Consider the following 23,619-nt stretch of genomic DNA (forward strand, 5'->3'; position numbering starts at 1 on the left):
TGGTACATAGTTGTGTATTCTTCGTTGTGGGTTCTTCTAGTTGTGGCATGTGGGACGCTGCCTCAGCGTGGTCTGATGAGCAGTGCCATGTCCGCGCCCAGGACTCGAACCAACGAAACACTGGGGCGCCTGCAGCGGAGCGTGCGAACTTAACCACTCGGCCACGGGGCCAGCCCCCTACAGCTGCATTCTTGCTCAGCTTGTTTCCTTGAGGGAAAATAGAATGAAACATATTTCTACCAGTACAAAATTTTACCAATATCTGCTCAATATTTGCCTCCTCATTCTAATCTTTCAATTCCATGTTTATCAGCTTCAGTGTCTACCCAATTCATCCTGACCCCTCAGTTTGGCTCCTGAGTCAGTCCTCCAAGCTTTTATTAACAGTTTTTACCCATTGCTGCATTTCTGCTTCCTTGTCACCTCCTTTTGGGCTTGGTAAATTCCCGGGTACCCTAAGGAAGACAGCTTTCACTGCTTAGTCCTGTCCACAGGCCCTTTTTCCCTACCCTTGAGTAAAATCTGGGAAACATATGAACCTCTGATGGAATGTAATTAGTTCCTTACTCAGATCAAGCTTTTTCAGAAGTAATTTGGCCAAACAATTACGTAATTTCTAACATATAGCCCCTGACATTATAGCGATCTTCTAGCTCCATTTTTGGAAACACTTTTTATATGGGAAGAAAGTTTCATTGAGTTTTAATTAGAAAATAAAAATAGATACTACTATTTTATGTACTTTTATTTAAATCAGAGAAAGCTCATTATTAATTATGATCTGATAAAACTGGAATTTCAGGAAAGTGAAACTTAAAGGAAGTATGGAGAATAGATGGAGAGAGAAAATGCTGACGACAGGTTAGGTTACCCATTGTGCAAGAAATTTAAGTTAGATAAAAGTGTGTTTAGGGGCCGGCCCTGTGGCGCAGTGGTGAAGTGCGCACGTTCCACTTCAGTGGCCCGGGGTTCTCCGGTTCGGATCCTGGGTGCGGTCTTGGCACTGCTTGTCAAGCCATGCTGTGGTAGGCATCCCACATATAAAGTAGAGGAAGATGGGCATGGATGTTAGCTCAAGGCCAGTCTTCCTCAGCGAAAAGAGGAGGATTGGCAGCAGTTGGCTCAGGGCTAAACCTCCTCAAAAAAAAAAAAAAAAGTGTGTTTAATTGGCCGTGTTTAGTCAGCTAGGTATTTAAGGTCTGTAATACAAAAAGATATTTCTCACTGAGACAATCCACACTGGTAATATGCACGTTAGGTTTCCCTTTGTTCAGATGGTCTTCAAAGCATAGTAATACCTTGATTTTTCAGTAATTTTAAGCAGAATGTAGAGTGACTTTTGAGTCATTTGACAAGTTGAATTTTTAAAATCTGAATCATTAGTATGAGCAACATCTAAACAAATCCTGCTTAAGGAACTGCTTCATTGCCCAGATCCAGCAATTAGTTTATCTAAGTTTTCATTAATACCTGGGTGCCCTCTGGGACTCTAAAACAGCAACTTCCAACTCTGATCCCAATCATTATGTTATATCTACAGTCGTTTTGGAAACATACGACAGCCACTACATGACATAAACCAGGAAAGAGTCCATCCTTGGAATCTCAGAGGTTGGAGGAGATTTTTGTTGCCTCACATTTTGCTGCCGTTTACCTTTTGTCCAGAGCCACTGAGGAAGAGGAGGCTGGGAGAGCCAGTCTTCCTGCAACGTCTCCGGTGCAGCATCATTTCACCTTTGGTTCAACTGTCAAGTCCTTGTGCCGCGAGGAAAGCAGCATCTCTGACAGCTCCTCCCAGGGAATCCCAAAGGGCCACAGAGGAAAAGATGTGGGAGAGCAAGCAACTCACAGTGGAAGAAGATCCTCAGGAATAGTGGAGTAAAATTCTCTGGAGGGGCCGGGCCTACTTTGTGTAGCCACTTTGGGTTGCACACTAGTTGAGGGACTCTCAGTTCCTGGGGAAATTCTGATTGGGTCTAGTGAGCTATTTAGAGGATCCTATATTTCCTAGAACCTCTCTTGCCCGCTCTCCTTCCTTCCACTGTTGGATTTTCTAAAACTCTGGTGTTGATCTATGCCCCAAGTATACCCCACATATCAGCCAGGGTTTTCCCGAGAAAAGAACCATTAGGATACACACGCAATTCTTTTGTTCTAAGGAATTGGCTCATGTGATGGTGAGGACTGATTAGTCTGAAATCTGTAGGGTAGACTGGCAGGCTGAAAACTTAGGCAGGATTTTATGCTGCAAACTTCAGGCAAAATTTCTTCTCCAGGAAACCTTAATTTTTGCTCTTAAGGCCTTCAACTGATTAGATGAGGCCAACTCACATTATCAAGGGTAATCTCCTTTACTTAAAGCCAACTGATTGTAGATGCTAACCACAGCTACAAAATACTTTCACAGCAACACCTACATTAGTGTTTAATTAAGTAATTGGATACCAAAGCCTAGCCAAGTTGACACGTAAGACAAACCATCATACACCCACACAAAAATAATTACAAAAATAGTTTTACTTTATTGGGCATTTACTATGTGCCAAGTGTAATGCTAGGCACTTCACATGAACTATATTATTAATACCCACAACCACCCTGTGAGATAGGTTTAATTAATTCTGTTTTACAGATGAAGAAACTGAGGTTTACAGCAGTTAAGCAATTTGCTTAAAGTCACCCAATGAGTAAGCCATTGAGTCACGACTCAAACCTAAGCCTGTCTAGCGCCCAACAAGTTCACATTCTAGGAAATCCCTTTGCTTTCTAATAGATCTCCTGTGCTTTCTTCGTCCCCAAGACTCTAGTGAAGTCATACAAACTACCTTAAAACTGTGAGCCACAGGTCTGAGAGCAGCCAACACACTCTCTGTGATCCTCAGTTCCAGCTCTCAGTTTCCAAGACCACATGAATTTCCAGAGAAATTAGCCCAGATTAATTCCAACAGTGTGATTAAGCAACATAAGAATGAGATGCAGATAGGCAAGCCTAAACACTCACTCTGGTTTCAAAGACAACACCTATAGACTGAAGTTCCCACTCTCCATGCTGGCTTGTCTAACGTTGCCCAGATTCATAATTTGCTACAATATCAGGATTTTGCAGACTCCCTTAACTACTCACGTTTTAATCACTAAGTCCTTCATGTTTGTCTTTAGGACCCAGCTCCTCTCAATTTTCTAATTTTTTTTCCTCTCTTTTTATGATTATCAGAAGTCCGTTGCCCCCATATTTTCTCCTTCATAATCTCATTCAAAAGCCCTCTTCCTAGGAGAAGAATGTTTACAATTGTTCACTCCAAGTTCACCTTTCCCAGCAGTATTTGTGTTTACGTTTGAGTAAAACCCTAACTTACATGACTAGACTCCTGAGCGTGGAATATGAGCCCACAGCTGAGGAAGCCTTTCGTGGCTATGGAGGCTTTAGAGTGCAGAGTTCTGAACAATCCTCTGTTATCACTTGCCTGCCTTGTTTATGTCTAGCCCTAGTCAGAGAAACTCCCTTTGTGTTCATGTCCTGACGCTTTCCACATATCCTTTTTAAGAGACAAACCTGAAAACCAAGAAGATTATGAAACATCAGCACAGGATTTAGGTTTATATGTATTTCCATCAATACCGCTCATAAAAATGAACATTGAGTATTTATTTAATTCTCACAGTAACTCTGGGAAGTAGGTACCAGTATTATTGCCATTTTACAGATAAAGACTTTGGGGCTCAGAGAGGTAGTGAGTGGTGGAGGCATACTGAAATCTAGAAGCTGCTCTCTCTAAAACCCAGGCCTTGACAGGTACAGCTTAACATTCATCCCAGAGAAACACGGTGCAGAGAAACAGAGCATGAAAGCAACATGAATCTGCTCTGGGGAGATTTATGGAAGCTGATTCTTGGGTACATCAAAATTCCAGTCTTAAGCCCCATTTTCTAACAGTTTACTTTATATTTATTTATTTATTTTGCTGAGGAAGATTATCCCTGAGCTAACATCTGTGCCGATCTTCCTCTACTTTGTATGTGGGACGCCACAACAGCATGGCTGGTGAGTGGAGCAGGTCCACGGCCAGGATCTGAACCTGCGAACCCGGGCCGCCAGAGCAGAACATGCACAACTTTAACCACTTGGCCATGGGGCCGGGGCCACAGTTAGCTACTTTAAAGTGAGATATATTTTTGCAAAACTTTGGAGACGGGAGGCAGTTTTTAAAAACACAACCAGTAGATTCTTTAAAGCAATACAAAAAAGCCAGTTCCTATTATCTGGGTTTTAAATGTCCACATTATAAAGTTAGGCAGTAATTACCCTTCCTTTTAACACGAACTGTCAGGCTTGAAGACTTGCGTCAAGCAGTACTCTACCTTCTCCAAAAAATTCTCTTTGAGGGTTATTTTCAGATTCAGCTGGGGAACCCCCTTTCCTTTCAGAGAGCTCAATCCCTCAGTTTCTGAGATCTGTAAAATCCAAGGTCCTAACCAGGATTTCCGTTAATTCCCGGTGGCTTATGATTTCACTGACATCTCTGCCTTTAGCTGTATTTTGGAGCTTACTGTTTTTGTTCCTCTTTTATTAACATCTTCCCAGAACGCAGCCCTTCATGAGTTTTCACGAGAAATTCACTTCCACTAACATTTCGTGACTTTCAGTAGACTTTGCTGAAGACATGTGGGGTCATGAAGAAGGGTCAACTCATAGAAAGCCACCTCAGTGGGTTCACTTTCCTCTCTCTCCTTTCCCCTCTCTCGTCTACCCTACTCTCTTTCAGAAGCACAGCAAATTCTTCATCTGGCTTTCTGCGTAGCAATTTAGCAGGCCTGATGCTCGAAAATGTTCTTAAGGTCTTATCCTTCACTCCAGCACCTTATCTAAGTATTTCCTCCAGCAAATACTGTGTCCATCCTCAGAGGAATTCTAGTAGAAAAAAAAAAAAAAGAAATATCTACCCTATTACAGAGAAAAAATTTACTTTGTTTTGGGAAAAAGGATTTGTTTTATGATTCTTTAACAAATGTGTCAAGTAATGGTAACAGCAAAATTTAAAAAGTCTCTTATCTAGAAAGCCATATTAATTTTATACCTCTGATGGAAGAAAAATTATCCTAAATTGGGTGGTTTTAAAGCAAAGAGTCATTTTAGAAATTTTTTTGGCCTGGGCCTTTATTTCCCCTATGGTTGAGATGACACTATGGCTTAACAATTACTTCCGTAATTACACGACCAAAGTACGTCCACACAGTGAACTAAAGGTAAACATTCCAGTTTAGTAGAGAAGTTAAAGCTACACCTACTTGTGTCCATACTAATGCTGATCAGAAGCTTTACATTGTTATACCAGTGTAAACATTGCAGCTACACCAGTTATATGAGACTTGAAGTTGGGCAAAGTTCAAAGGCTCCCAATTGCATCTACTCAAAAACTAAAGATAAGCCTGTAACCATCAAGCAGAGCAAGGAAGCCAAATGTTGTGGGCTACTGAGGATAACCAGTTAGTGATGGCCTTCGGATTTCTACCTAGCAGAGTCATGGAACAGACAGCTTTTTAGTTGGGAAGGTAGGGTGAGGGAACAGATCTTGAAGATGCATTTACATAGCACTTTACAGAAACTGAGAAAATACTAATTTTCTATATTAATGCCTGCAGTGCTAATGAAGATTGTGTGGATCCAAAACCCACTCTCTCTCTTTGATGCTCTCCTGACCCTGGGGCTGAAATGGTCTGGAGTCTTTCCGGTTTGTTGGTTTCAAACTTGAAGCCACCCCAGAATTGATTCAGTCCTTTAACGGCTTCAGAATGTATACAAATTCACTGCTACTGAGCCTCAGATATTCCTGAAAGGGCCTCCCACCCTGAGCTGGTCTTTGCTTCAACCAAAGACTGGCGGCAGGCATTAATAGGTTAAAGAGAAGAGCAAAAATTAGGAGACAGTGGGGCTAGAAAATAGAATCAATTCCATGCTGATGGGAGACTGTCCATCTGGGTATTACAGAAGATTAAAATACAAAAGATGGTTGTAGCACACATATAGGTTGTCTCATATTTCAGGGCCAAACTCAGAAGTGCACATGAATACGACCTGTATAACATCCATCAAGTCCTGTGCTCACTTCCTGGTTTTAGGATAACAACACTTCGAATTGTGAAGTCACTTATTGACACCTAATGACTCTGTCATTAACCACCATCTCTTCCTGAGGCACTCCCCCCATGCCTCAAACACACACACAGACTTGCAGACACACACACACACACAGACACATACGCACTTCCATATGCACTCAAACTGAACTGCCCCTCCGTTATTGGAAATAGAGGAATCTTTACAAGTTTCTGCCAGCCTTTCACCCATATCCCCCTCCCCTACTTCCCAATTTTTATGACAGTAGCCAGCAGCTTCACCCTTCTTCAGGTACACTTGGACAGAGAAGAGTAGGTCATTTATTCATTTCCCCGTTTGCTTTTGCCTCTTGAAACACAGCTTTACCTTCTGGCAGCTTTCTGCCCTCACGCCTCCTTCTGGTGTACAGAGGCACTGCAAGCAATACCCAACTACCCAGAATCAACTGTAAACATATATAGGTCAAAAATACCTCACACAAAATTGAAAAGTGAACAATAACCCAGGGGAAAAGAGTTCATGTTCTTACTACATAAAGAACCCTTACAAATTGACAGGAAAAGACACCAATGAGCCAGTCTATCGCAAAGGTTGTGCAAGTAGTATTTGCAAAGAATGAGATTTTAACTCATGTCTATTTTAAATGATGGCTACAACAATTTCTTCTAGAACCATGCTACTTCTCCATTAAGAGGTGAAATCCATGTCTCTTCTCCTCTGGGGTGGGCCTTCGAGACTGCCTTGACCAGTGGAGAATTGTAGAAATCACACTATGCCATGCACTTCTGCCGTGTTCTTTTGGAACGCTCAGTCTTGGAACCCAGCCACCATTCTGTGAAGAAGCCCAAGAAGTCACAGAGAGGCCCACATGTAGAGAAACTGAGCTCCTAGCCAACAGCAAGCTCCAACTAACCAGCCATGTGAATGAGCCATCTTGATTGTGGATCCTTTCGGCCCCACTTGGTCTGCTTTAGCTGATGCCAAATGGAGCAGAGATAAGCCATCCAAATTGAGGCCTGCTCAAATTGTGGATTCATGAGCAAAGCAAATGACTGTTATTATTTTAAGCCTTTATGTTTTGAGGTAGATTGTTACATATCAGTTGATAAGTGGAATGATTAAAATAAATGGTTAGAGATTATACTATGCCTACCATAATATTATTTCATTTACTCATTCAATTTATTTCATACCAATCCCTGTTCTTCGTGCTGGGGATACAGCAGTGATTGCAACAGATAATGTCCCCTCCTTGTCTTCATGGAATCCTTGAAGTAGAGAGGGCAGACAGACTATAAAGAAATTAACACACAAATGTATAATTGCTAGGTGGTAATAAATGCTATAGTGAAAAAGCAGGATATGGGGAAGAGAGAGTGATGAAGTGTTCTATTTTAGATGGAGTGGTTAGGAAAGGCTTTTCTGAAAGGAAGACAATTGAAGAGAGACCTGAAAGAGGTAAGGCAGCACACTGAATGGATACGTAGAGAGGAGCAGGCAAGGCAGAGGGAATAGTTAGTGCAAACGTTCTGAGATAGGAGTGGCTAAGAGGCCAGTACATTGAAGTAGAATGAGGAGGGGACAGAATGAGAAGAGATGAAGTTAGAGAAACACAGCAAGGGCCAGAGCACGTAGGGCTTCACTGGCTGTAGTGAGGACTTTGGCTACTGGAGAGTTTTGAGGACAGAGGTGATGTGATCTGACTTATGTTTTTAAAAGATCAGTCTGGCTGTGTGAAGAATAGATTGCAGGAGTGCAAGGTTCGAAGCAGAGAGACCTATTAAGAGGATACCGCAATGATCTAGGTAACAAATGATGGTAGCTTGGACAAGGGAATGAGAAGTGGCCGGATATTTTGTATATATATACACACACACACACACAAAATATCAAAAATACATACACAAAAATATTTAAATATAGATATATATATCTATATTTAAAGTATGGCCACCAGGTTGTGGATGTGGAAGTTGGTTAAAACAGAGGCATCAAGGATGACTCTAAGGTTTTTGGAGTCATTTGCTCTACAGCAAGCACATTTTATGTACTTGCCCTGTCTCCTTCATTAGAGCTCCTGGAGTCGTCTGTGCATTCAAACATTCATCTAACAGCTATGTTGTCAGTACTAAGTTCCATTCAAGACACTGTGCCTTTAAGCACAGACTCTCCAAGATGCTGACCCCACACAGAAATGCAGGAATGACTCAGAGCATTATGACCGTCACTTTGAAGTTGCCTGTTAACAGATATAATTACACCTTTTTTGTTTGCAGTATTTCCTTGAAGCAGTTGACCTGGGAGACAAGGAGAGTCCAGAAGTTAACTTTACTGTCATGTGCTAAGGGGAGAACCAGCCATAATAATTTGTGTTATTTCTCCCAAAGAACATGGCGGGCTTTCAGGTGTGTATCTTGGGTCCTCCCTATATGCCCAAAGTAACTGAAGAGGGAGACAGATATTATTAGTGTCATTTAACAAGTGGACTCTCAAAAGGATTTATGGAGTTTGTCATTAGCTGTATATTTCAAACCTTAAAGAACTGGCAAAATAAGACTATGATCACTTTTGATGATTCCAAGAAAAGATGTAGACACATAATTTTACTTCCCAGGTAGGTTTTCTTACCATCTAACACACTCCCAGACAGCTGCCTCTTTCCTCTTATTTCGTACCCTTCTCAATCTTGAGGCAAGAAGAGATTTTTCAGGCAAGCAGGATAGATGATAACTACCCTTAAAGCAGCACTAACCTCTAAAGTTTAGCAATCCCTAGACTTTTCTAACTTTTTCTCAATGACTTACTATAAACCTAGTCTCCAGGAAGCCATCTAAATAGTGCTAACTCATTTGACTTTCATGTATTAACTAATCATCTAATAAAGATGTGCTGAACTCCCCAGATTTGTCCTGAGATTGTTTTCTCTAGGCTTCAAGGGCTTCCCTCCTTCCTTTTTCTCTGGTAACACTGGCTTCATCCAGTGAACAAGACTGTATCCCTTAGTTCATACTGATCAGAGTTTTGGAAAGCTTCATTTTCTGGAAGCTGTAATTTTTCGAGTTCAACCTGATGACTTAAAAATGACAAGCAGTTTCCTAGCTGCAGTTTCATCTTTATTTTTAAACAAAGTTAATTGTTGTTAGTGTAAGCCAAAGAATGTTTACCTCTTGTCTAACAAGAATATATCATGGAATATGTTCCAAAGTCAAACATAGACACTTATGAATCTTTTAGAGTATGAGGTCCCTCCTCTAGCATGGTTTTTAAGGCAGGCTCAGATGCAAAAATTACACTAATGATAGTCACCTGTGTTCCACTGTGATCAGCGGGGGCATCCATTTCTTCATCTGTACAATGGGGATAATAATAGTATCTACTAGGGTAGTTTTTGAGATTAAATGAGATAATGTAATAAATGTTTAGAATAGACTCTGGCACATAGTAAATTCTCAATAGATGTTTACTATTTCTAATATAGAGAAATCCTGCAGCCCCTTTACTTTTCCCTGTTTACTCCTCACCCCCACCCCCCCCCAGTCAAGCCTGAGTCATTGGGATGAGTCCAGAAGGGCAGTCCAACAGGGAGGGGCTCAGACATTTTGGGTCCTGTGATCTTTTTTTTTAAAGGAAGATTAGCCCTGAGCTAACTGCTGACAATCCTCCTCTTTTTGCCAAGGAAGACTGGCCCTGAGCTAACATCTGTGCCCATCTTCCTCTGCTCTGCATATGGGATGCTACCACAGCATGGCTTTTGCCAAGTGGTGCATAGGTCCGCACCTGGGATCCGGGCCGGCAAACCCCAGGCTGCTGAGAAGTGGAATGGGTGAACTTAACCACTGCGCCACTGGGCCGGCCCCTTGGGTCCTGTGATCTTTGGTGGGTATGAAGTTTCCAAGAAGTACCTCCTTTTGACCCAGGCAAGAGGGGTCCTCACCCTGGCCCTGCACTTTATAAAACCCTGCATATCACAAGCATACAGAAAAGCAAATTTATTAAAGAATGCAAGGCTATGACTGCCTCTGTCACTGAGGACTCGGCACTCAGCTCTGACCAGAAACCCTAAGCATCTGCCCTGGGAATGACCACCTTCCAGGCCCCAGGGAAATGCTATTCCACATTTCTTGTGTAGTGTCCTTGAAACAAAAGGCAATTGTGTCTGAATGTCACGACAGTTTTGGGGTTGTGTTGCTGTTGACATTTGAAATAGACGCTGCTTTGGAGTGCAGGAGGATTTGAGTAATGGAAATATTTTTTAGGAAAGAGGAAAAAGACAAATTAACTCTTCGAGTCCTTTCTTTGTGATAATGTGAACACAAAAGATTCTTGAATAACGAAGTTTCATGTCTGTCTGAGTAGAGCCAAGCATCCATTTTCTTGCTTATCTTTATGTTCCAGTTTCTGGTATTCATCACCTTAAAAACGGTTATATTTGATTTAGACAAGACGTGAGTTGCTGTGGAAGAGTAAATTGAAACACCCTAAGTTCCTGAAATAAAGAGCAAATTAGAGTCTTTGGCAGAAAAATGAATTTTGAATTGTGCTATCTAGTTCTTTGATAGGTAGTACTATTTGCTTTTAATGATAGTACAAGAGTTCAAACCCCAAGAGATCTAAATTTTAAAATAATGAAAATTTTAGGCAAAAGTTTTTTTCTAAATTGAATGAAATTGCTTGGAAAAAATCAACAAACAGGACATTCTAATTAAATATAAGGACAATTAAATTAGAACAAGAAAACAAAAAAGTTTGCATGACAGTGAAGAGGAAAACTCAGGTACAAATAAACCAAAAACTAATTTCTATAGAGCTTGCTTTGTGACCCTAATAGATCAGTGTACAGTCTGATTGAAAAGATATTTGAGCAAATTGAGCACCATATTGCTATTTTTGTTTTCCTTTCTCATACTCCAGCATTGAAATATTGGAAGAAGAATAAGAAAATCTGCGTGGATGTGGATACTAATATAAGTGAGAGTAAAAAGTCACAATAATAGTGACGGTGATTTTTATGACAATATCAAAATATCTAGTAATCATTTCTGTCAAAACAATAATTTATCACATATGATACCATTACCTTGTTTGAATGTGAAATGTGAAAATTATGCTTCATTTCCAAATCTAAGTATTGCTCTATCAATTTTATTTAGAATTCCAGTTTCTCTTGCTTCAGTGCAGCAAAATTTCTCCCATGAAACTAATGAAAATTATTTAATAATCACAGTGACTCAAAAAGGATTGTCCAGGGGCTGGCCCCATGGCTGAGTGGTTGAGTTCTCGAGCTCCACTTTGGTGGCCCAGGGTTTCGCTGGTTCAGATCCTGGGCACAGACATGGCACTGCTCATCAAGCCACGCTGAGGTGGCATCCCACATGCCACAACTAGAAGGACTCACAACTAAAAATACACAACTATGTACTGGGGGCTTTGGGAAGAAAAAGGAAAAATAAAATCTTTAAAAAACAAAAGGATTGTCCAATTTGGCATTACAATCTGTAGAAGACAAATGATCTGATATCTTGGTGATAATAACATAGAGATTCTGCTGAAATGAAGATACAAAAAGGAACTTTTATGGAATATACACATTATAATTTATGAATTGTGTATGTCTTTATCTTATTAGTCATTCAAACATCAATAGCTTATCAACAGAACACCCAGACGTGCTGAGTCACAGCTGTGTTCGGTTGTCCTTGATGTTCTGCTGACTTTCAGTCCCATCAAAAGCATAGCTTTACACATTTTTTTCAAGAAGCAGAGTTATTCTTTCACTAAGGGCAAATTATTTTTTCCTAGATAAAATTGCATAGGTTTCTAATGGATTTATACCAATAAAGGGGATCCAACCATAAAGTAGTTCATCTTATTTGCTACACTTCACTGTATAACCATAAACTCATGTAAAGCAAAAGCCAATTGCAAAGAAAAGACACATTTTGAAATAACAAGATGCTTCTTGATGATCATTATGAAAGTTTTTCCCATTCCAGCAGGAATCAATATTTTATTTTTTATTTTGAAATAATTTCAAAATCACAAATTAGTTGTAAGAACAGTATAAAGAATTTCCAGAGTCAGCCCTGATGGCCTAGTGGTTAAATTTGGGGTGCTCCGCTTTGGCTGCCCGGGGTTCAGCTCCCAGGCATGGAACCACACCCCTCACCTGTCAGTAGCCATGCTGTGGTGTGCCTGTGAAGAGTGCTTTAACATCTCTCCTTGAGGGCTCTGTCAACACTGGCCAGAGTGGACTCAATGTTCATTTTTCCAGTTATATAAGGAATTGCAAATTGAAATCAGAGGAAATTGGCATTGTAATTGTGATTTATTCCAGTGGCAGTTTTATTGGAGCCACTAAACCATGTCATAGTATTTGGCAGGCCCTTCTCCCAGCTCTGACAGTAGCAGTTTATACATTGATTCTTTCCCACCAGATTAAACTCATGCACACCCACCTCCTAAGAGCAGGCTTAAATTATCAGAGGATGGGGTTAGAGAACTAAAATTTAGACTGAGGATAGGAATATGTTCAACTGCTGTGCTGGTAAGTAATCTGTCTTCTTTCTGGTAGAGCCAGTAAATTCCATTATTGGGCAAAATGGGATTTGTTTTCTGCTTTCCTGAGACCTCCTGACTTGATTAAGACTGAGGCCACGTTTACAATGCAGATTCCCAGTCCCCAAACCAGCGAGTCTGATTCAGTAGAGGTGAGGGATATTCGGATATCTGCATTTTCACTAGTCTGCAAATGATTCCCATGCAACGGCCCAATGACCACCTTCGAAACACTGTTACGTAAGGGAATATTCTTTCTTGAGGTGTTTTGTTGGTTTGCATGTTTGTCTGGTTATTGGTTCTCTTCACTTTCCGTGTGGAGAATAGGAAAAGGGAACACTTATTTCCGAGTTATAACTAGTTCTAAAAGAATGAAAAATAGGACTTAGAGAAAAAAGTTAAGCTGACTAGATCAGAGTCACGGAGGGAGGGAGATGGAATGAGGTGGTCAGGGATCAGGGAGGACAAGGGAGGTAAAGGGAGGCAGGAACGAGTGAGCATTAGTTCTTTTACCATTTGACAAATACCGAGCACTTGCTGAATTGAAAGCGCTGTGCTAGGTGCTGGAGATTCAAAGGTGAACTTGACAGCGAGGCCCACCCTCAGGGAGTTTACAGTCTAGGGTGGCCTGAAGCAGTTACGAAGCCTCTCTGGGAAGGCAGAAGGGTTCCTAAGGCAGGTTTGGAGCACCAAGGCAAGGTTTCCTGTGGGCACTCTGATGTTCTGGTCAAGGATGTGTAGTCCAGGAGGTGTAGGCCCAGAGAGAGCAAAAGGGCTCCAGAGCAAATTCACTTATTAACTTTCAAACTTTCTTTCCTGTTTACAAAAGTAATATATGTTCGTTATGAAACAATTTCTTGGTACAGGAAAGTGAAAGCCTCCTGTAATCCTCCCTGCTACTGCTCAGCACCCATCTCCGTGAGGTCGTCCGCCAGGAGCTTTGGGGGCCGCGGTACACATGGTTGTTGGAGCAGGGGCAGTCCGTTGGTCCTCCCGCCAGCAGGGGGCGGCATGCCGCAAGCTATGCGGCCGGCGGAGCTCTCTTCCACACGTAGCTGGCGTGTTCGCCGGCGCTACATACTGCGCCTGCGCACGGACAGCGGCCTTTTTCCCCCCCGGAGCCGTGCTGGGCCTGTAGGTCTGTGGCGAGCCGCGGACGCAGGTCTCTGTTCCGCAGGATGGTAAGTGGGTATCCTGTTCTCGGGGTTACGGATGCACTAGGGTTTCCTCTCCTTGCCTTAGCTCCAGCCTAGGATCCGTCTCGCGCGGCGCAGCGGTCGGATGGCATTAGATTGCCCGCTCTGCCACGGTCAGGCTGCAGTTCCCGGCATGGCTTTAATGGCTGCCGCCCGGCGCGTAAACTTGGGGGGAGGGGTTGACGAAGAAGAGCAGGAGCGGGGCCGGCGGACCGGGCAGGGAGGTGGGTGTAATAGACAAGCTGCGGGGATAGTGCGGGGTCGCGCGAGGGGCGCCAGCAGGCGGCCGGGCGGGGCAGGCGCTATGCAGTCGGTCGCAAACTAGCAGGGGGCTGCCTGGGTGTAGACGGGCTGTGGCTCCTCGGACCCGGCTCCATCCCAGCCTGCTTGGTGGGTTTTCCAGGAGCCTCGGGACCGGTAGGTCTTTCAGAAAGCCAGTGCCGTTGGGCCTAAAAAGTGGCTTTCAAGCCGAAACCATCAGGAGAGCTTGGAGGCTGTGACGTCTCTGGGCCTCTAATGGAAGCTCGTTTACTCCAGCGTGCGTGTCCTGTCTGTCTCTCCGCTGTCGCTGCCGCCAGTTTTTAATGAATGTTGGAGGGGTGGTGTTAGGAGGTGAGGGGCAGTGTTGTTCTAATTGCTGAGTATGCTCTTGGCCAGTTGAGTTTTGCGGCACATAATTTAGGCTTTTGAAAAACGTTGGTGGGAAGTATGAGCTCGGGTTTTCGAAATGGGGCCTGCAGTGTTCAGAACAGACTGATGGTTGGCAAGATCGGCCGCTGTCTAGAGCGGTGCTCTGCAGAAGTTTGGGGCAAGGATCCGTTCCGGTCCGCGGGGAGCGCGTACAGGGGTCGAGAGTAAGCGCTCAGACGTTTAAAAGCAGTGTGATGATTTGATATCTGCCGAATTTAAGAAGTTGGCCTGCATTTTGTCTGTTCTTAAATTCCTTTTTTTCCCAGCGATTCATTTTTACTGTGTTTTATAGAACTATCAGTCTTGACAGATGGGAAGGAGAAGAAAAAGTGATTCTTGACCCCAGATGGTCTGAGAAAGGCCGGACTCTACGAAAGTGACAGTTACTCTTGAAGTTCAAGTGTTGTTTTGTTACATAGTTAACTCGGATGTCAAAAGTATCGTAAGCTAAAACGTTTCTCAAAGTTTTAACATTCTTTTTTCTTAAAGGGGTTTGTTAAAGTTGTCAAGAATAAGGCCTACTTCAAGAGGTACCAAGTGAAATTCAGAAGACGACGAGGTATGATCAGTTGTTCATGTTCACAGTGTTAAAAGAATCTGCTTTGCAGTGGAGTAGACTTTCTTAAGGTATTTTTTTCTTTCAGAGGGTAAAACTGATTACTATGCTCGGAAACGCCTAGTAATCCAGGATAAAAATAAGTACAACACACCCAAATACAGGATGATAGTTCGTGTGACCAACAGAGATATCATTTGTCAGGTAAGTTGTGTTCTGGACTCAAGCAATGGGTCTGACCCCTCCCTCCCTCCCCTCGCTGCGCTAGAGAAGTGGTACTTGGGAAGCAAAACACAGGTACGGGTTAAGAAGGTCCATTTAGTCTAGTGCTTGGCCTTCCAAAAACATCGATTGAGTGAGTAGTTCTTTTCCTTGTAGTAGGTCTGGAGTTGGAGCCTGGGAAATTGGTACTTTAAGAAATACTCGAAAGGTCAGCTGTGCTTGGCAGTGCTGACCCAGTTCAGTCTCCTTCATTTTCCTAACTGGGGGGAAGGAGGAGAAATTTATGCTGTTTTGTTGGGATGGTGGGGTGGGAGGATAAATTTGAAACTAGGTTCTTGCCCATTCCAGTTCGGGTAGAATAATAAGATTTGTCACGAATCAAGTCCTGACTTTATTTTACATGGCTTACTATGGCCTTACATGCCCCACATCCACTGCCCTTTGCATAGACAGGTAGTTGTGAAGTTAGGCTCTTAAGATTGTTCTTACTCCTGCTTATTGTTTGAAATAGGTCTTAGTAAATATGTATGAAGCTGTCTGCCACATAAAAGACCTCCAGAAAGTGGTGGTTTGCTCCTAGAAGGTAGTTTTCAGAACTTGTACAACTAGGGAAAATTTTCATAGTTGAGATTTGCTGAGCCTTGCAGGAGGCAGACATACCTCTTTTCTGGGCAAAGTCAGTTGCTGATTGTGAAGGCAGTGTCTTCATACCTAAGTTTAGATGATTAAGCATTAGGTGTCTGAAACATTGTTGGACCTATTTATGCTTGTTTGATATTTTAAATAATTGGAGATTCCTTTTTGACTTTTCAGAGTGCCTCTTTAATTCACCAGCTAACCTAGCTAAGAGTCTTTTCAGAATTTAGAAGTAAGGTACTACAGTGTAATTTATTCCAAAGGCATTTTAATGTTCAATGTGTATGTGGTAATTCTAGCCTTATGTACTGTGACATTAATCAGACATATTTACAGACTCATAAACCTACCTGCTATAGGTGATGAAGCCATAAACTGTAGTTGGGAGTGGGTTTGACAAATTTCAAGTGATGCAAATCTATGTCCAGCCCTTTTTTTCTAAGTACTTTGAAAAAGAAGGCACTTAGGACAAGCAAAGGATAAAAGCACCGGTTACTAACCTGGTTTTTCTCTTATTATAGATTGCTTATGCCCGTATAGAAGGAGATATGATAGTTTGTGCAGCTTATGCTCATGAACTCCCAAAGTATGGTGTGAAGGTTGGCCTCACAAACTATGCTGCAGCATATTGTACTGGCCTGCTGCTGGCCCGCAGGGTATGTACAAGATTACTTTAATTAATAGCTCATTGTTTGGACTTGCCTGCGAGACACATGTTTACACATGGATAAGATAACCCTCAGCTGTGGGGTCGGGGATTGCCTGCTGTTGCCCTGTGGCTTGTAAGGGCATCATTAGAGAAGATGATTTTATAAATACAAAGTTTGATTGAGGTGGCAGTGCTGGTTCTAATAATCTGGTGAAGCAGTTTTCCTGTTTTATGCCCTGTTTCTTTGGTATCTCTAGGTCGATAGAATTTTCTGTAGTGATGGAGATCTGTAATCTGTGTTGTCTGATATAGTAGCCACTAGCCACATGTGGCCTTTGGGCACTTTAAATGTGTCTAGTGCTACTGACAAACTGAATTTGTAACTTAAATTTGAATAGCCACTTGTGGCTAGTTGGTAGCTACCTTGTTGGACAGACGTAGTGAGAAGTATAGATCTTCTGACCATCAACATACATTAAAAACACAGACTCTACTCCAGACCCTCAGAAACTATATTTTAATAAGATGTCCAAGTGATTTATATGCACGTAAGATTTTGAGAAGCAATGTCTTAAACTTTTTGGAGCTCAGGTGTCGGTGGGGGATTCATTTTTTGTTTTAATCATCTTTGCCTGTGGGTGGCAGCATTTCCTGTAATGTGCAGAAAGGAAATGAAAATGTGATTTTTGCCTTATTTTTGTTTTCTCAATTACTGACTTTGTTTTGCAATGGAATTGTTAAGTGTGCATCATTGTTGGGGACCCACATTTTCACTGCCATGTTGGAGTGGGGCGGGAAACATTCTCATGTACGAAAGCAACTTGGTGCAGGCACTGCTTGCGGAACCATAGCTAGATGTGTACTAATGGGAGTGGCCCGTATTAACATAATGTGGTTGAAGAGTAGAACCATAAAAGATGTTCTTTTCAGCCCAAGATCCTATTCCTACGATTTTAATCAAATTAAATAAAACTATGTGTGATAACATTTAATATTTGGTTGGTGAATTTTTATAGTCAAATCTAGTCATTTGCGGCATAATGATGTTTTGGTCAATGACAGACCGCATATACAATGGTGGTGCCATAAGATTAGTACTGTATTGCCTAGATGTGTAGTAGGTTAAACCATGTGGGTTTGTGTAAGTACACTATCATGTTCACACGATGATGAAATAACCTAACTGCACATTTTTCAGAATGTATCCCTGTCTTTAAGTAACGCATAATTGTATGACTGAAGGACTGGAGATCACCTCCCTTGAGTAATATGAGTCAAATTCTAGTATTGTACATCTTAATTGATTGCTACATAAATCAAGTATGGACATGTAGCAGATTCGGAAGCTGTTAAAGTTAATAATTGAGGGTGAAATTGAATGAAATTTCTTTTTGTAGCATTTAAAAATCGAAGTTTAAAAGTAGATTGGGATAAAGGGATAATTGAATTGGAAGGAAATTTTTTGTCAGAGGCATTAAAGCTGTGGCTTGAGGTACTAGAGTTGTTTAAATATATTCAGACAGGTATTTAGACTGGCTTCTTTGTTAATAGCTTCTCAATAGGTTTGGCATGGACAAGATCTATGAAGGCCAAGTGGAGGTGACCGGAGATGAATACAATGTGGAAAGCATCGATGGTCAACCTGGTGCCTTCACCTGCTACTTGGATGCAGGGCTTGCCAGAACGACTACCGGAAATAAGGTTTTTGGGGCCCTGAAAGGAGCTGTGGATGGAGGCTTGTCTATCCCTCACAGGTAATATAGTATTGAGGGCCTCATTGCCTGGACTCTGATAACTTCACTGTTTCTAACTGGTCGGACTTTGGAAACTATTGAAGTAATAGTGCTATCGTTGTGTGCCTGCTATATGCTAGGTACTGTGCAAAATGAACTTGGCTGGGCAGGAATGAACTGTAATGTATTTTATCAGTGGAGACTGGGGTTCAGAGGTAAAGGATTTGTCCAAGGCTTTGCAGCCAATGAGTGGAAGAGCTGGGGTTGAAACTCACTACCTTTTGTGTGTAGCTTAGTTATGGTTAGAAATGAGCACTCCCCCCCACCCCACTCCGAATGCGTTTTCTTTTTTTCATTCAGAATGAAAATTGCTTCACTGAATATGGAAAAATGTGGACTCTAGGAAAAAAAAGAGTTTGAGAAAAAGCCTTATGACAGATTTCTAAACTTTCAACTGGAAATAAGGTTGTAGGCCATTCTTAGGAGCTAAGTAGATTGTTTTGTCTGTCTTTTGGTTTGAGTTAATTTTTGTTATTGTTGAATAGATACATTTTAAAGTGACTTATTGCCTTAGGGATATTTTAGTGGTTGGTGATTTAACAACCAAAAATTTTTTTCTGTATATGTGTATATATATGTATTTTTTTGGTAAGCCTATAAAATGTAACCTAACTGGAACTTACTTTTTATAGTGTGGGGTGGGGGAGGGGTTTTTTTTTTTTTGAGGACTTACGGTTCTCTTGCAAGGCACCTATTAGATATGTACTCATTCCCATGTATCCTGAAGGCCCACTGAGAAATTCTAGGATTTTTGAGGAGCATTTTTAAACCCTTTCCTATGATAATGAGGAGAACTAACTTCATAGTGGTGGAAAGCCTTGGTTCATTTAATGGTTTTTAAAGGTGCTTGTGGCATGATTTTCTATCCTGGAATTCAGAGATTAGCTGCTGAATGATGATATCCCACTCACTGAGCAGTCAGTAGTTGGTCCTTTGGTTGCATATGATCAATTAATTGTTTCAAGACGGGACTGATGGCAGCTACTGAAATGAATTCCTGCTAGTGAACTGATTTCAACCATTAGATACTAAAATATGAAAAACTTTATTTTAGTACCAAACGATTCCCTGGTTATGATTCAGAGAGCAAGGAATTCAATGCAGAAGTACATCGGAAGCACATCATGGGACAGAACGTTGCAGATTATATGCGTTACCTGATGGAAGAAGATGAGGATGCCTACAAGAAACAGTTCTCTCAGTACATAAAGAACAACGTAACTCCAGACATGGTAAAAAATTTAACTAAAAATGCCAGTATTGGTTAATTATAGAACCAGGTTTACTACTTGTTTTTGGTGGGTACATTATATGGTTTTATTTCAGGTTAACAGTTAAAAGTTGAATGTGGGCATGTTCATAAGTACAGATAGAGTCAAATAAGCTGTACTTAGCTTAAAAGGAAATGACGTGAAATTGGGATGTTGAACCCAGGGTAGGTTAAAAGTCAGATAAGGTAGTAAAATGAGCTAAACTTGTCAGCTGCTTTTAGAAATCTTTTAGATGCTGAAGGATGGCAGGCTTCAAGCATCCAAATCTAAAGCCTTTAATGGTGTTTATGCATTTGGCTGTTACGTATTTATAGATTTCATTCCTGTGGTCATAGTTATAATCGACCCTGTCTGATACGAGGTGCTAGTTACTCAACTTGACTCATTTTAGGCCATGGGGAAGAAAGGTTCTTCCTCTTAGTAAATAAGTGTTTATGTTCTGGACTTTTTGAATGTCTCAGGCATGCACACAGAATGGGAGACGTACAGGTTCTGTCACGAGTTCTGTGTGGTGATGTAGAAGTGGAGGGAACCATGTTTGCGAAAGTGAGCTTAATGCTGGAAAATTTCTCACCCCTAAAGTTGAGTGTCCATGGCTAGCTATGAACACATTGGAGTAACTGAAGATAATAATTCCATTTTTAAAATTATAGTGAAAGCATGGAACACACAAATCATACTATTATAAAACTCTTAGAAATATAGAATTACATATAAATCAGTGGATTACATATCAAGTAGTTGTTTTGTTTATTAGATTCTTTTCTGTTAGTGCATAGTCTATTTTGGTACAGCTTTGCCTATGAAAATTATTTTTTAAATAGGTTTGTAATGGGAAAAGATGAGTTTATGTTATTTGTATGCTTAGTACACAGTAGGGCTGAATAAACACACAGCTTGAGTTTTTGAGCTAGGGAAAGGGTAGTTTTATGTTAATGTAGATGCATGTTAATTTTCACATGAGTATATTCCTTTACATTATTACATCACCTTGGGAAAAAGGCCTTTTACTTTAGACTATGATTCCCCTTGGCCTGCAAAATTTTCCTTTCTAAGCCACGTCTTGCTCTGGTCATGTCACACTTGCTCAAAATTTTTCAAACTCCCAATCTGTTTTCACATGTCTGTTTCCTAATGCTTTCCTATATACATGCTATACTTCAGCTGGCCACTCTTTGGCTAATGTACTTTCCAGCTAGCTCATTAATTTTATCTATGGAGGCCTCTTATGTATGCCTAGTGAAGTCCTCTGCAGACATCTAGTGTGTCTCCAACAGGAAGTGATCTTTATTACCTAAATTCATGGCATTATCTGCATACGTGGTTGTATTTCCTACTTGTCTGGTCTCTTGGAAGGAATGAACTGGGATGCTTAGATTTGTCGGATGACTACATTTGAAGTCATTAAATGGATTCGTTAAATACAGTGGAGAACTGTAATAGAGTGCTAAAAGAGATAGAGAAATTAACTTTCAAAAGGGATTTAGGTAGAAATGCGGTGAAAAATTTTGCATTATTTTCCTTTGCTAAGCTTTATACAAATGCATGTAGTAATCACATTTTTTCCACATTGAATGAGTAATTTTAGAGGCCTGCATTACCTTGACTCATTCTTCAGGGGGCTGTAATTGTTACTAGCTTTTGATAATGAACACTCAGGCATTTCATAGCTATTCTTCATGACTCGATCTTCCACAAAAATCAGTAGTCATTTATTTGGAGCTGGTAATTGAAACAATTCAGAGAGTTGCAACATTGTTTTTTGGTGAGTTTTAGAACAAACTTCTCATTAACATGTCTAACTGGAAAGCCTTTCAGGGTTTTCTCGGGAAATTCACACCTCTTTCTGGTTGCACAGAGGCCTAATATTGCTGTCAGATAGTAGTGACTCATAGTAGTTGATAGAAGAGGTCCCTGGTATGTAATACTGAGACTAGCTTTGAAAGACCTATCAGATACCAGTAGAAAATGTAAATCTGGGGAATGTGGGAGGACAAAGGAATTTGGCATTTGCTTGTTGGCGCCATATACTATTCGTGTTAACATCTTAAATACTTTTTTTTGGCATGTATCCTCACTTGAATGAAAGAATTTAGGTCAGATGGTATTTTAAATGAGCATAAAATGTGTTTCTACACAAATCAATTTACTCTAAACTTGAATGTCTCAAGAAGTATAGCCAAATCCCTCAGAAATATGTGCAGATTCTTCTTGAAGAAGATTGCGTTTTGTGAATTGTATCAATTCACATTGCCTACAGTATAAACATTGGGAATTTCTCAGGAAAAGGTGGGTTACATTTAGAAATTTAAGCAGATGCCACCGTTCACCGTAGTTTAGTTCCTTTGGAGAATCTGGCTTAGAAAGACGAAGCAGAGCGAGTAGTGGAATATGGTACGTTATATTAATGTTTAGGACATAGGAAATGGAACCAAGTACTGTTTGCTTTGCTTTGTTTCAGATGGAGGAGATGTACAAGAAAGCTCATTCTGCCATACGAGAGAATCCGGTCTATGAGAAGAAGCCTAAGAAAGAAGTTAAAAAGAAGAGGTATGTGTCTTACTCTTGTCTTGAGGAGAAAGAGGTTGGGAGGGTTCCCTGCCTTGTTTCAGACTTGGTGAAGTTGTGCAAACTCGATCACTAACTCTGCATGATGTTGCAGAAGTGAAGGGAACCAGGTTTGCTAAAGTAATGGTGGTGATAGAAACATATTAGCCTCAGAAGCTACTGAGGTGGCCCATTCTATCCCAGTACAGCGTGACTGCCAGTTACTGCATTCTTTACTAGGCTAACTAAAGAAGAGAATTACTTTCTGTTAATCTTTCACATTTTGATCTTTGAATGGAGTAGAAAATAATACTTACCGAGTGGAAGTGTTGTATTAACGTGTTTATTTGATTTTTGGCCCTGTGTGGTAATAGGGCAATTGACACAAAAGTTGGGGTTTGGTTAAGTCAGCTTAAGGTCATACTAAGTGCACGTATTGGAATTGGGGTTATTCGACCTCCACCTTGAAAAAGTCCTTGTCTTTTTCAAAATTTAATATTCTCTATGCTCTTGAGCTATGGCTTTTAAAAATTATATTCATGTCTTTTACTTTTTTTTGTAGGTGGAACCGTCCCAAGATGTCTCTTGCCCAGAAGAAAGATCGGGTAGCTCAAAAGAAGGCTAGCTTCCTCAGAGCTCAAGAGCGGGCTGCTGAGAGCTAATAAACCAAACCACAATTTTCTATGAAGAGTTTTCAGATAAACTATCGATAATAATAAACTTATTGTCTTAGCACGTATTTCTGTGTTAAGCTCTTCTTAATGAAACTGTAGGAAATACCCTGAAGTTTTTCTTCAAGAAACAAGTATAGCTTTTTCCAGAAAAAGTTGTCTTGCATATTGACTCAAAGTTCACACCTGCTTCTTGGGCTTCTGCCCTCCCTGACAAGCATTATCCCTGAAATTGTGTGATGTACAGCTCTCCCTAAAAAATCTGAGAAGCAACAGACCCGCCTTCCATTAAGAAATAGTTCTTCCACTCATTTATAGTAACTAGATGATTAGCAGGAAGAAAAAGTGCCTTCAGAGCACACAATTTTACAGTAAGCAAAACTGGTGGTAATCTGTGGCTTTAATCTTTGAGAGAAGTCTGTCCAATGAAGTGACCGTCACGTTATTTTAATGTATTCACTTTAACCACGTGAAACCTTTGAGCAGAAAATACTGAGTCTTTTCTCCACAAGAGAAGGGGTTTAATTTTATGGCAATGTTGAAAAGTACATGCCAGATCTGAATAAACATGAAAAAGGAGCAAATATTGACCCTTGTATATCAAGTTTACATGAGAGAAAATGTTAGATAAATTTACATGCCTCTTAAGAAATAGCCCTTTGGCCAACAGGGAATAATACTGTTTGAAAACGGAAAATTATTAAAAAGTTCTGATTTC

At 40.9% G+C, this 23,619-nt stretch overlaps 1 protein-coding gene and 3 non-coding genes across 5 annotated transcripts; all 4 read left to right on the top strand.

The window, feature by feature from the left end:
* The first annotated feature begins 13,714 nt into the window (after window positions 1–13,714).
* RPL5 (ribosomal protein L5) lies at window positions 13,715–22,969 on the top strand. Of its 2 annotated transcripts, none has more exons than XM_046645349.1 (8): window positions 13,715–13,851; window positions 15,046–15,115; window positions 15,201–15,316; window positions 16,492–16,626; window positions 18,171–18,373; window positions 19,467–19,644; window positions 22,145–22,233; window positions 22,793–22,969. In XM_046645349.1, exons 1-8 carry the CDS (start codon window positions 13,849–13,851, stop codon window positions 22,890–22,892), a joined length of 894 nt encoding a protein of 297 aa, XP_046501305.1. In that variant the 5' UTR covers window positions 13,715–13,848; the 3' UTR covers window positions 22,893–22,969. The 2 variants fall into 2 exon arrangements, with proteins under 2 accessions (XP_046501305.1, XP_046501306.1); XM_046645350.1 differs by having other exon boundaries at window positions 22,148–22,233.
* LOC124230136 (small nucleolar RNA SNORD21) lies at window positions 19,300–19,394 on the top strand. The gene has a single exon (XR_006886077.1). It is a non-coding gene; the product is annotated as a small nucleolar RNA SNORD21 (small nucleolar RNA).
* On the top strand, window positions 20,167–20,295 carry LOC124230139 (small nucleolar RNA SNORA66). The gene has a single exon (XR_006886079.1). It is a non-coding gene; the product is annotated as a small nucleolar RNA SNORA66 (small nucleolar RNA).
* LOC124230137 (small nucleolar RNA SNORA66) lies at window positions 22,309–22,441 on the top strand. The gene has a single exon (XR_006886078.1). It is a non-coding gene; the product is annotated as a small nucleolar RNA SNORA66 (small nucleolar RNA).
* Window positions 22,970–23,619: the final 650 nt, after the last annotated feature.

The sequence above is a fragment of the Equus quagga genome, chromosome 18 (assembly GCF_021613505.1).
Source record: "Equus quagga isolate Etosha38 chromosome 18, UCLA_HA_Equagga_1.0, whole genome shotgun sequence".
NCBI classification, from domain to species: domain Eukaryota; kingdom Metazoa; phylum Chordata; class Mammalia; order Perissodactyla; family Equidae; genus Equus; species Equus quagga.

Bases quoted from the DNA above. Each gene is read 5' to 3' on its own strand.
- RPL5 (XM_046645349.1), top strand. The intron at 16,627-18,170 runs GTATGTACAAGA...CTTTGTTAATAG, and splicing joins GCCTGCTGCTGGCCCGCAGG to CTTCTCAATAGGTTTGGCAT. The intron at 18,374-19,466 runs GTAATATAGTAT...ACTTTATTTTAG, and splicing joins GGCTTGTCTATCCCTCACAG to TACCAAACGATTCCCTGGTT.